A 12,411-nucleotide genomic window follows, 5' to 3' on the forward strand; every position below is an offset into this window, starting at 1 on the left:
TTAGCTGTTATCAGATATTCGTCTGATAAGCATATATCCTTGTTTGTCTTTTCAGACAGCTGAAGTGGCACTAGCCAATTTGAAGAATAAATACGAAAATGAAAAAGCAATGGTGACTGAAACCATGACCAAACTACGGAATGAATTAAAGGCTTTGAAGGAAGATGCAGCAACCTTCTCATCCTTGAGAGCAATGTTTGCAACCAGGTAAGGGAAATGGTTTCACCGTCTGGCTCAGCATTGTAAAAGTAAATATGTGTGTGCTAAGTGAGAACAGACTTAGCTGTGTATGTTGGGTGCTTAGGAGGAGAGACAGAAATTATTTTCTGCAAGGTCAGAGGTTTGCTGGATGAAGGTGAGTGAGTCTTAGAGTGCACACTGTGCAAAACCTGCAAGCTTTCGAGTGCTGCTGAGATGTGTGTCTTGGAAAATAAAGCTGGAGAATAGCAATGTCAATACAACCTTGAGTAAAGTGTTATAAATGCCAATGTATGCCTCTGGTATATTTGCATTTATAGGGCTTTTTAAAGTGGAAATCAAATAGTAGATTTATGTGGCTGAGTTTCACATTCAGAAGTACGCAGCGATTCTTTCATGTAAAGCTATCGATGTAAAGTTAATGATGATCTTCAGAAACCCATGTTTTCATTATCGTGAGATTTATTACTTACCACTAGTAAAATCTATTTCATCAACCAGCCTATGCTGTAATCCAGCACTAATAATTGTGAGGCCGCTGCAACTTCCCACTCCAGCATGAATTCTTATTTTCTCCCTCTGTGATATTCAATTTATTATCTTCTCCTTCACAGGATAAAAGTTTCACTTATCTTCTGTAACATAGTTCCTCCTGGCAGGACAGTAATTAATCATCTCTCATCTTTCCTTCTCCCACACCTTCTTCAGAAGAGCTTTTGGTTTTAGCTGCTTTTTAAAAGTTTACCTAAAAATATTTTTTTTAAAAGATCCAACATTTTAATCAATGAACTCTTAATTCCCAAATACGCAAGGAAATTAGTATCCTCAGGAAATTATTCTGTTATATCAAGGCTTTTTTTTCCCCTTATGGTCAAAGACAATATAGGTTCATTGCTTGTGCTTTAGTCCATAAGTGATAAGGTGTCTTCATGCCTCATGCCAACATCTCTCCAGTGTTCCCTGTGGTATATATAGGTGCCATCTCACCTCTGCCAGCCTTCTAAGGTCCTTGTTGCTTAGTGACAGTGGCAGCAGCAGCTGGGAGAGGTGGGAAGGAAGGAGAAGGGACATTGACATGCCATGACATTGGTGCTGTGTACAAATTCATCATAGGTCCATCGTCAGAAGAGTACGTGTAGTGCCATAATGGAAATGAAGAACCAACTCAGCAGGTGGTGTGAACCAAGGTAGCTCCATTGATTTCATTGGCATCTAAAGATTTTCTTCAAGAATGGGAAGTTGTGTGTGTGTATTAGAAATGCATGTGTCGATCTTTATTTGCAAGCTCATTACTCTAGGAGATACATGAATGTACTAACCCTATAGACTACTTAGAAGGCTACTAATTCCAGAGGAGAGGAGTGGCATCATGAGCATAAAGCAAAAAAGGGTCTTGCATGGAGCATAAATCATCAACCTACAAGGTAAAAGAAGTTTGCAAAGATTTAGAAGTTGTTACTTAAAGGGAATGTTAGGTTGTTGGTGTGCCGAATGCTCTTTATCCTATTTATGTATCCTGAGTGCACACTTCTGTTGGGTTTAAGTCTTAAAGTTTAATATCTTCTGTGAGAATTAGGCTTAAATGATGCCATTCATCTAGGTGCCTTTTCTAGGTGTCTTGTGTGCAGGATGCAATGAAGCTTCTGTTTCTCTTCTATGAACTATAAAGGGAATCTGGGTGACTTGCTGAGTTACAGATTTCCACTTTGTAAATGTCTAATATTAACAGAGATAATATTATCCCCCCCAAGCATCTACTGCTGTTGGTTAACTCCATGCAGTAGTGATTAAACACTCAGTGCATGGCCTATGGAATGTATCCCTGCCCTTGAGGTCGTAAGTTTTGCCCAGTATTTTCTGAGCACAGTTATAAAAAGTCATTCACTGCAAGGTCTTGTTCATCAGTGTGCTCCTATAGATTTTTCTGTTGTAAAATATTCCTTTTCCTTCCTTGCTGTGGAATATAATGGCCTTTATAATTAAATCAATCTTCCTAAATGTTCAAATCATTGACTCATTCTGAATAGTCCATTTGGAATAGCATTTGCTTAAATGACAGAGAGCTGATATACTCTAGATGTCTGTTGAAGAATAGAAGCCTGTTTGAAAATACAAGACTCAAAGATTCTCCATGCAGTAACATTAGATGCAATAGCAACCTTCAGCATATAAAAGCAATCGTTTAGTCTTCTGTTGAATAAAACAGTGGTTTCCATGGTTATCCTGCATCGCATGGTTCTTACTCCTGAATTTGTACTGTAGGGAGTACATCCCTCTGATAGTAGAGTTATATTATAGATCTGAAAATAATTTCATATACTGTTTGATAGAGCAATATCCTTTCTCTTTCATAAACCATCCTTTTCTGTTCATTTGGTGCCCAAATGGATGTTCATTCTAGTGCTGAACTTGTGTGGTTTCTTCCTCAAATGCACTGGATAAAGGTCATACCACATTATAAGGAGAGCACAGCACATCTCTTTCCAGTCTGAACAGCGAAGATAACACTTTTCTCCAAAGCTCCTCTATGCAGAAAGCAGGAGCCATCCTTTTTCTGTGTTTTTCCTTGACACTTGTGCATCCTTCCGTTCCTTAATTTCTTTCTTCAGTTCTTCTCTCCTCCCCCTCAGGTCCTTCTGTCCTGCTTGTACCTCTACTTTTGTTCTTTTTCCTTCAGGGACTGTTTTTTTCCCAAACCAAAAATCTCTGTGGTTCTGATCTCTACAGCTTCCTCCTTCCCTCTTCATCAGCCTTGTGATCCCTTTCTGAATTTATTTCAGACCTGTCAAGAATATGTCTTCAATACAGTTCAAACTCCCTTTTCCCCAAACACCTCTCTTAAAAAAAAGAAAGCAACAGCATATAAAACCTTCTTTTCTGTGGGATGCATGGGGTTGGCAGAGCAGAGTTGAAGTTCCTGTGCGATGCCAGGGCCACGTGCTGCCCATCAGATTTGCAGCTCCTGCCTTTAGCCTGCTTATTTTGTCCTGGGCTGCTTCTGGTGAGACGCTTTCCTGCCCCTCCTGTCATTTCCCTTCACTCCAACCCCGAGTCGCTGACCCAGGGTGGGAGCTGTGGGAGTGGGAAGCAGGGAGATGGGCAGCCAGCACTCATCCAGCGGGAAAATGAAAAATAAATTCTTTAAAACATTAGTTTTCCAGTCTAGAGTAGGGGTTGCCTTGGGAGAGAAAGGGAAGAGAAGTCTCATGCTGAAGGAGAGAAGGAACTACTTTTAAGGCAGGATCCTAAAAGGATTCAGAAAGCTAATTTTACATATCCCTACACATGCTTGCTTTCCCAGCCTAAACAGAGATACTCAGAAGGAGAGAGCAAGAAATATTATTCATTATATTGTCACAGTCCTGACACTGCATGCACTGATTTTATTCTCTATCCATCAAGATGTTTTCTTATGGTTAAGATTTTAAAAAAAAGTGTGCTGAAGAGATGGACTAGGAAGTTTGGACAGGTCCTGGAGTTATCCTACATGAGAAAACATTTATGAGCAGAAGAGAATTATGCTTATATGGCTGGAGCAGGGACCTGCCATTGTCAGTGTCACTGGGTTTTAGCTCAAGCTCTGCTATGATTTATGTTATCTAAATTATGCATAAGCCTGACTCGGTATTTGGTTTGCATTCCTAGACGCAAGAGATAGATGGAACTAGAAATCCCTTAAACTCCTATATAAGCTTCTTGGATCAGTTCATACAAAATAAGTGGGCTTATGTGTTTGTCTGCTTCCTTTCTGAGACAAGAGAAATGAGAAATAGGCAATAAGTAGACCAGCAGACAGCAAGATAAGTGATGTTTATTTAATAGTCACTTCCAGCTTACACCCATCCTGGAGCAAGGGGGAAACTGGGAAAGAGCTCTGACTCGGGAGGACATAACCTAGCTTTTGTTACTCGCTACTATTTGAGTACTTCTGAAAGACCTGTTCAGAAACCTGGTGCATCCTGGAGACCTGCTTGGTCCGCAATGGTCTGTGCCATGCCAGAAGTCGTCTCTCCTAGGAGCTCTTAACCTTTTTCTTCCTCAGTATGCTGTGAGCCTTGATGGATGTTTACAAAATGTGTGGGTAAAAGGCAATATGGATGTGTGTTATGCTTTTTTCTTCTTTAATTGGAAACACTTCTCTTTTTATCCTACAATTGCATGTAGCAGGGAATATTTCAGTGAAGGGAAATGCCGTGGCTGCAGGCAGTAGCTACCTCCCACTACATGGAATAACTTTCACTGCTGCAGACTTCAAGGAGATCTGAGGCTGTTTATTCAGCAGTTTCTAAAGTTTAATTATGGTCTTTACTTGACTGATTTAGGTTTAACCTTTCTGAACACTGTTTCTCAAAAAAAGCCCCAATGTGCTTGAGCAACAAAACATGGAGACAATAGACTATGTGTTTGTGAAAAATAATAGGAAACTTGGAGTCATGGTGGAGGTCAGATGACTGGAACCACCCAAACACTGCAGTGAACTGCCAAAAATGCGGGGTTGCTGTTATGGGGAGACTTCTAGGAAGGGCATGTAATTAATCAGAACAGTTGGAAAATGTTGTATTAACGAGATTGGTTTTTGTCTTGAGTTTGAGGCCAGCTAACAGCATCTAGTATATCCAGATTTCTAGGGCCAGCTTGTTATAGTTCATAGCAGATTACGAGAAGCAGGTTTGCCTAAATCTGCTTTAGTAATATCCATCTTCATGGAGCTTATGTTTCTTAACTGCTCGTAGCTGCTTTTACAAAGCAGATGTCTAGATACCAAGAACACGTCCTAAAGCCTGAAGAAAACCAAACTTTTTCCAAAAAGAAAATTGGCTTATTGGCGTACTAAGGCAAGGCAGTTTGTTCCTCTAGCGGCACTGTGCAGCAGGTGTAGCTGCAGACGATACTTTTTTAAAATTTTCAAAAGAAAAAAAAAAGGTGTCTTCTAGACAAAGAGGAAAGCAGGAGAGAAGAAGAGGGATGGATACAGGATCTATCTGCTTACAAGAATGAGTCTTAAAACTCTCATAACACAGATATTACAGTAATTCCTATTTCAAATGAATTTAATTTAATCTCCAGAATGCTGATTTCATTCTAATGTCTCTGTCAAAAACACTGCCTGAAGCATCAATAGACATCTCATGGCTTGGAGCAGAAATAGGTGTGCAAGCTGGCTTTAAGCCAACCAACATTGCAGAAATATCTCTCTTCCTCAAGGCTTGAATAAAGACAGTCATGCTTATTAAGGTCCTGTAGAGGAAAGATAATACTGAAACTGTCACTGAAACTATGGCTGTCTTAGTCATTTTGCCTCCAGTGCCTGAATTATTCAAAAGGAGAGAGCAATATATAAATATGCGTGTGTTTGTGTGTGAAGAATAACTATGAATTTTTGAGTATACTTCATTTCTGTTTCCCAAGGAGAAGATTAAAGTTTCAGGGAAATTAGTTTCATCCCTCAGTTTGCAATAATTCAAAAGTTTATTGTGTCACACATTTTGAGGAGGAAAACTAAAATTATTTTCTGTGCTTGTTTCCTGTGAGTGATACTGATTAAGTTAAATCCTCATCCATTACACTATTGTAATTACACAGCAAAGCTATTTAGATTTATTCAGATCATGTGGGGAGGAGATTTGACAAAACGTGCATCATTTAATGTGAAAAATTCTTGGATGTTGCCATAAATGTCCGATGGTCAGACAGTACTGCTACCTGTGAATCATTTCACTACTGGTATACATTTATCACTCTTGGTTCTTACTGATTAGATGGTCTATTTTTAACAAACTGAAGCTATTTTATTTCAAAAAGTGACTAAGACCATGCTGAAATGCCTTGCTCTTCCTGTTAACTTTAGGAATTGAATTCAGTCTTAAATGCTAACAAAATCACGAGAAAGGTGTTTTTGTTTCAAAATCTGTCTCAGAGTTCTAAAGAAAATGAAAAAGATACAGTTTTTCATGCAGATAAAAGAGGCTGAGGGTTAAAAAAGAGTAGGTGACCATAGCAGTGGATACCTGAGCACACCTCCAAGAGATTCAACAGTAAATGTGAAATAACTTCCAGGCATGGGTTTTCCTGAATAGTACCTCTTTAATCAGTTAACAATGGCAAACAACTGAGGGCTTTTCACTTCACAAAATCTGAGCTGTCAAGTGTTCAAAGTACTTGCAGTCTTCTTTTCATCATTTTTGGTAACATTTTGCAGAAGTGGATATTACTGTCTATGGAAAACAGTATTATCTAATTAGTAGACATTGTTATCCATGGTGAGTTACTAGCAGAACCAGCACCCAAAATTGTTATTTGTGGTCTAACCTGGAGATAATCCCAAACTTCCGCTCTAATTGCTTGTTATCTGCATTAGGAACGTATTATATTGTCATAGACTACTCTGATATTATAGATACAGGTTCTCCTGCTGAATGGGAAGTGTTGTCATTCAAATCCAAGTCCAAATTTATTCAAAGTGGGAACAGAAGAATTCAGGCTGTCTGCTTCCAGGATCAGATTTGGCAAAAGCTTGGATCTGAATCTACCCTTGTAACTGCAGCCCAGGAATATGATCACTGGTAGGGTTGGTTCTCGGTCTGGTTCCCCAGATTTCTGCCTTGTTTGTTTTCCCAGGTGTGATGAGTACGTCACGCAGCTGGATGAGATGCAGAGGCAGCTAGCAGCTGCAGAGGATGAGAAGAAGACCCTAAACTCTCTGTTGCGCATGGCTATCCAGCAAAAACTTGCCCTTACCCAGCGGCTGGAGGATTTAGAGTTCGACCACGAGCAGTCCCGACGCAGCAAAGGCAAGCTTGGAAAGAGCAAGATCGGCAGCCCTAAAGTAAGTGAGGAGGCATCAGCCACCGTGCCAAGCATAGACACTTTCCTCCTGCATAGTCAGGGCCCACAGCAACCAAACTTACTGGTCAGCAGTGGCACTCAGAGGAAAAGGTATGCATGCAGTGATCTTTACAGTACAGTGCAGTGGCCAGACTTTCATTAAAGTCGTTCACTGAATTGTAAACTTTTTTTCTTTTTTTTTTTTTTTTTTGTACTTTGACTGGGGAGAAGGAGGTGGGGAGGATATGAATATGAAATTCAAAGCCTGGCAACATGTGGTTCTGATCCACCTACTCACTATGTTATTTCCTCCTCCTTAATGCAGTGTTTTGAACTATATTCTGTCAGTGTCTCAGTGCATCTTGTATGTCTTTAATATTAGTGTGAATGTATTTTCTTTAACAAGTTTTCCTTAAGTTTTCCTTAAGGTTTTCCATAATGAGCATCTGAAATAAAAAAAGGATTGTGGTCTATGAGCATTTCAGCGCTTAACACAAAAGAAACTGCATCTCTTTGTTAAGCTCTGGTGCTCACTTGTTCTTCATCAGTGCGAAAAGAATATGGATGCGTTCACTCAAATCAATTTTTCTACATGGGAGCAAGCAACCTTTTGAAGGGGGATGGCTGCCATTCATAACCTAATGCAAATATTTTGCTGTTCAAGCATTGAGTTCTCATCTTGTTTTGTGACTGCCCTGCCAAAGCTCTATAGGTGTGGGGATCGCCACGGTTCTGAAGATGAAGAGGACTCTCTGTTAGAGAAGTCCTAGATAATCATTCCCTTTTCTTGTATGCTCTAGTCACAATGCAAAACCAAGAGAACATTCAGGGAGCCTTGTACATGTCGACTCCAGGATGCTGAGATATAACTCAACCTCATCTCCTCCTCCCCTGATATGAACCAGGATTTCCAATGCAGGCAAGGTGCCCTGCTGTGGAAATGACGTGGGGTGGCAATGCTAGTTCGTTTTTACCTGTTAAGCAAATTAACCTGATGTTGTCATTCATGAGGCTTTGAAAGGTAATTAAAGTAAAACTCTTTTGTTTCCATATGTATTTTTCTTGGATCTCCTGCAAGACTATTCTCACCTTCCCTTTGTGATCAGAGCCATCCCAGGACTTCAGGGACCTACCTCCAGAAATTATTAAGAGCCCCCCCTCATCCCGCTTCCACAGAATCATATCTTCTGAGGGGCCCCCCTTCCATGAGTGAATTCATCCATGGGCACCGTCTCAGCAAGGAAAAAAGGTTAACCGTGGCCACACCAGGTAAACATTTTTTCCTTGGGTGCATGTGGTGCTGAGTGGTTAGCAGAGCAGGGGACCCTCCCAGCACTGCAGATGCAATCTAATTTGGGCATTTTCTTGAGACCTGAAAAGCAAAATGCCTCCTCCTGTGTCACCTGTGGCAGGAGATGACATTCTGCCGGCAGTGGCCCAAACTGGTTCCAGATGCAGTGGGGAAAGTCCTGCTATGGTATAGGTGGGTGCAGTCCTGCTGGGATCCACAGAGGCTGCACCCCTGTGCCTGGGTGCTGCTTAGTCTGGTGGTTGTGTTGGTAGTCCCCATGGAAGATGCAAACCCAACGGGACAGAGGAGTCAGATGTGTGAGGACCAGCAAGGAAGTGATTGGCAGCATGCAGGAGCCTACGCAGCACCCGTCTTCTGTTGGCCCTGGAGCATTCAATCAGGTTTTTCTAAAGGGTAACATTAAACTCGCAGAAGGTTTAGTTTATATAAATTGAGTCATGAAGTTTATCTTTGCAGGAAGCTTTTGTTCTTCATTTCCTGCCAAAATGTAGTATCTGCTTCGAACAAGGTATAGAAAGGAAATGCAGACTGGAATGCCATTTTAAAGGTTGTGACATCTTTCTTCTCCTGACAGACAAGCTAATAATTACTTTTCTTCTGCGTCTGCGCAGAACCTTTAGCCTTTAAATGTGCACACTCTTGTCTGGTGGTAAATTTTTTCATTCTTTATTCTGAAATTTGTTATACACACAAAGCATAAGTAGAAAATATAAAAGCTAAAACCCATAAAGTGGTTTCTGCTCAAGTAAATGTTCATTTTGGAAAGCTGAGCAATACCCTATAGTACATTCTATCTCTCACTCAGTGCCAACAATATCACAGCTGCCTTTGAGTAGTGCCATGCAAGTAACACCCACTCAGAGGACAAGTATGAAACTGCAGAGAGTCTAAACAAGACATTTTCCTAAGGAGTGTTGCAAGAAATAAATAAAAGAGCTGGCTCCTGGGGACAAAAAGGTGGGGAGGGTGAAAGACACGAAGACTTTAAAATATACAAAATAAATGGTACTGATCTTTCAGCAATTTCATTGTATTTTGTTGGCAATGGAAGACCACGTGCTCGTTTTCTACCCCATAGACAGAATTCTATTTCCTAAACACTGGCAGTGTCTCTTGTATTCTTTCCTCTTCATTTTACAACAGAATAAGGATGATTTTCGTTCTGATGGACATCTCTTTAAGGAACTGGATTTTGCATTTTCTGTATAGCCAAAATCCCCAGTTTGGAAATCCAAGGATCTAGGCCCCAAAATGGCAATCTTCTAACATACAATTTACAAGACTCTTCTAATTGTGATTGTACTTCCCATATACAATTTACAATAGTGCCAGGCCAAGGAGAACCAGATTTTAATCGAAGGACTGGATGATCTGTATGTGAAGAACTCTTGACTATATATTGTAAATGCAGTTTAGTGGTTGGAAGAAGTAATGATTTTAAAAAAGAATTGTGCTCAACAGATAGGTAAACACAATTTACTGTATTGCAAAATTGTTAGTAAAGTGGTAAAATATGAGATCTTTGAATGTGGGACTCTGAATCCTGAATGTCTTTGTGCATTAAATTTTTTTTCACCATTTTCGTGGACCAGCATCTGATATCTCACAGACTATCACAGATGCACGGACCACAGATTGAGAAACGCTGACACAGTCTCTTGACTTTTTCCAGCAACAGAAGCCAAAGGATGGAGCAACCTGAAAAGTAGAATTGTTCAGAAAATAATGTTTGCCTGGCACTTTAGGTACATCTCTACATGTTCAGAGTATAAGGGTCTTGAGACAGCATTATTGTTTTATCTTACAATTGTCCCTGTGAATCTACAACAGTCCCAGCTTTCTGAATGCATTTGTCAGAATTTTATGCCATCACATGGCCTTAGTCTCAGCCTGTGAGACTGTCAGGTTCAAACAGAGATTCTTATGAGCACTCAGATTCCAGTATTAGCAGGGCCCCTGTCAGAATCAGGTTGAGGATTAGGTAGGGAATTTTGCAGCATTGTTCTTGCCAATTTCTGGAAGATTTCTTACTGCTGTTAACAGATCAAAGGAATGATGCACAACGTGGGATTTTTCTTGCTATCTTTCTAATTATCCGTTTCCTGAAAGTAAGGAACAGTGAAGGATGTTATTCTGCTGCTTTTATAGGGAATGTTTAAAAGCCTCATATCAGAAAGAGCTTCTTTTCCCAGATGATTTGTGCAGTCAAGCAAGCCAGCAAGAAACGTAGCAACCCACACCTGCTGCTTCATCAGAGAGGATGCAAAAGAACAGCATCCAAACTCGAACACTATGGAGCAGAGTATAGCTTGGCTTGAGGCTCTGTCCTCAGAAGTGGAGGGAGCAATGAAGCCTAAATTAAATGCAATGAGGTTTGGGTTTTTTTCTTTTAAATTTGTGAACTATTTCCTTTAGATGAATATTTCACACACATGATGTGCAGGCTTCCCTATCCTTTCATTAGCTCCCAGTGTTGTGGGGACTGGGAGGCTGTAGCTGGGAATGCATTTGATGGAGAGGAAGAGCCAAAATAACTAAAGTTGGTAGAGGGGGAAACCAGGCAGGCTCCCCTGCCCCATGCTCCCCAGGCAGTAGGCAAGGTGTGCCTGTCTTTCTCTTGCACCTTCTTCTGGACTTGGTGCTTGACAGAAGAGGCTACCTTCACCATGTGCTGGCCCCAGCTTGACTGCTGCTGGCTACCTGGTAGAAGAAACCTGGGATTACTTTTTGCTGCCTTCATCAGAGAAAGACCCTGGCATGAAGACTGACTAGTGAAGATCAGCTGAGTTAAAGACCTCTCAATAAAGAGATTGTTATTTCCTACTTGGTGTCCATTTGGCTGCCTTCAACTTTAAATCAGCATGCATGTCCCTCTGACATCAAGCTGTGGCAGCATGACTTTATCTGAGCTTTCTAACTGAAGTAATAGTTCCTAACTGCTCTGGCTAAAAATACCACTCAGTCCATTTCCAAACTATCATGTTCCATTTCCCCTAGGTAGTAGTATGCATTAAGCTTTGCTGTGTGTTTCACTTCTTTCGTTATTTTCTATCATTTTTACACTTTAAAGTCTTTATTCTTCTGGTAGACAGAATCAGCCGGTATGTGCCCAACACAATTCCAACCCGCTTTTGCATGTGGCTCTTTTCATAACTACATGAAGAAGTCAGGGCATATAGAAAGCCTAAGGCTGGATTTTACAGTGTGTAACACTGTATTAGAAATTACCTTTCCTTTGCGGTTGCATTCAAACTCCTTGAATATAAAGTCACTAGGTGCCTCTTAATATCCCACAGTCCCAAATATGAAATACACTTCTCTTGACTTGTTCAAGGAAAGAACAAGACAGAAAAAGTTTGCTGTAGGTGCCCTGATACCACTCTTTTCTCTAGTGGTTATTTTAGCATGAAAATTCTACAAGTTCTCTAATTTTAGCTTAAAATTAAATCAATCAAGATCCTTGTGTGGATGATGCATCTGAAGAAAAAGGTTTCCCAACAGGCTTATGAGATGGAGAGTAACTAATGGCTGCAGCCATCTCCCTTAAACAGGGGCGGTTAAAGGATCAACTATGATCTCCCTGAGAGTCTCTCCTTCATTGAAGTGCCCCCCGAAACAAACTGTGGTAGATGCTTCTTTTCCATATTGTTTACAATTGTAGGTACCACAGGGCAGATTTCATTATTTAAAATCCCACCCAGGAAAACACTTTGATTAGTAAAGTGTTTCATATTTCCTAGGAAATCAGATCATAAGAAGCAATCCTTTCCCTTCTGTACAGTCACATATTTTACTTTATTAGAGTAGAAAAAGGAAAAGTAGCCTTAAAATGTGACAGATTTATCTCAAATTCAAAGCCTGGCTGAGGTCAGATGCTTAGTTGACATAACCCAGGCTTAGCCCCATGGGCTTCAACAGCACTATGCTAGTTTACTCCAGTCCCAAGCTTCTGTTTTGTAGGGTTTAGATTTTATTGTTCTTTATTGGTCTTCATGTGCAAAACCACTGCAAAATTAGGTAATTTTGTGGAGGTGCTCATTACTGAAAGCACGTTAAACCTGAAAGTTTTCTTGCTT

At 40.4% G+C, this 12,411-nt stretch overlaps 1 protein-coding gene across 6 annotated transcripts in view; it reads left to right on the plus strand.

The window, feature by feature from the left end:
- Positions 1–12,411, plus strand: part of BICD1 (BICD cargo adaptor 1) — a 185,057-nt gene that overhangs the window by 149,730 nt on the left and 22,916 nt on the right. For 3 of the 6 annotated variants that reach the window (XM_052790029.1, XM_052790031.1, XM_052790030.1), the window contains exons 6-7: positions 56–207; positions 6,817–7,024. In XM_052790029.1, coding sequence (XP_052645989.1) covers positions 56–207; positions 6,817–7,024 — 360 coding nt within the window. Of the gene's footprint in view, positions 1–55; positions 208–6,816; positions 7,135–8,101; positions 8,293–12,411 lie in introns of all 6 variants that reach the window. The other 3 variants (XM_052790035.1, XM_052790034.1, XM_052790028.1) reach the window with 2 other exon arrangements.

The sequence above is a fragment of the Harpia harpyja genome, chromosome 6 (genome assembly GCF_026419915.1).
Source record: "Harpia harpyja isolate bHarHar1 chromosome 6, bHarHar1 primary haplotype, whole genome shotgun sequence".
Lineage (NCBI taxonomy): Eukaryota > Metazoa > Chordata > Aves > Accipitriformes > Accipitridae > Harpia > Harpia harpyja.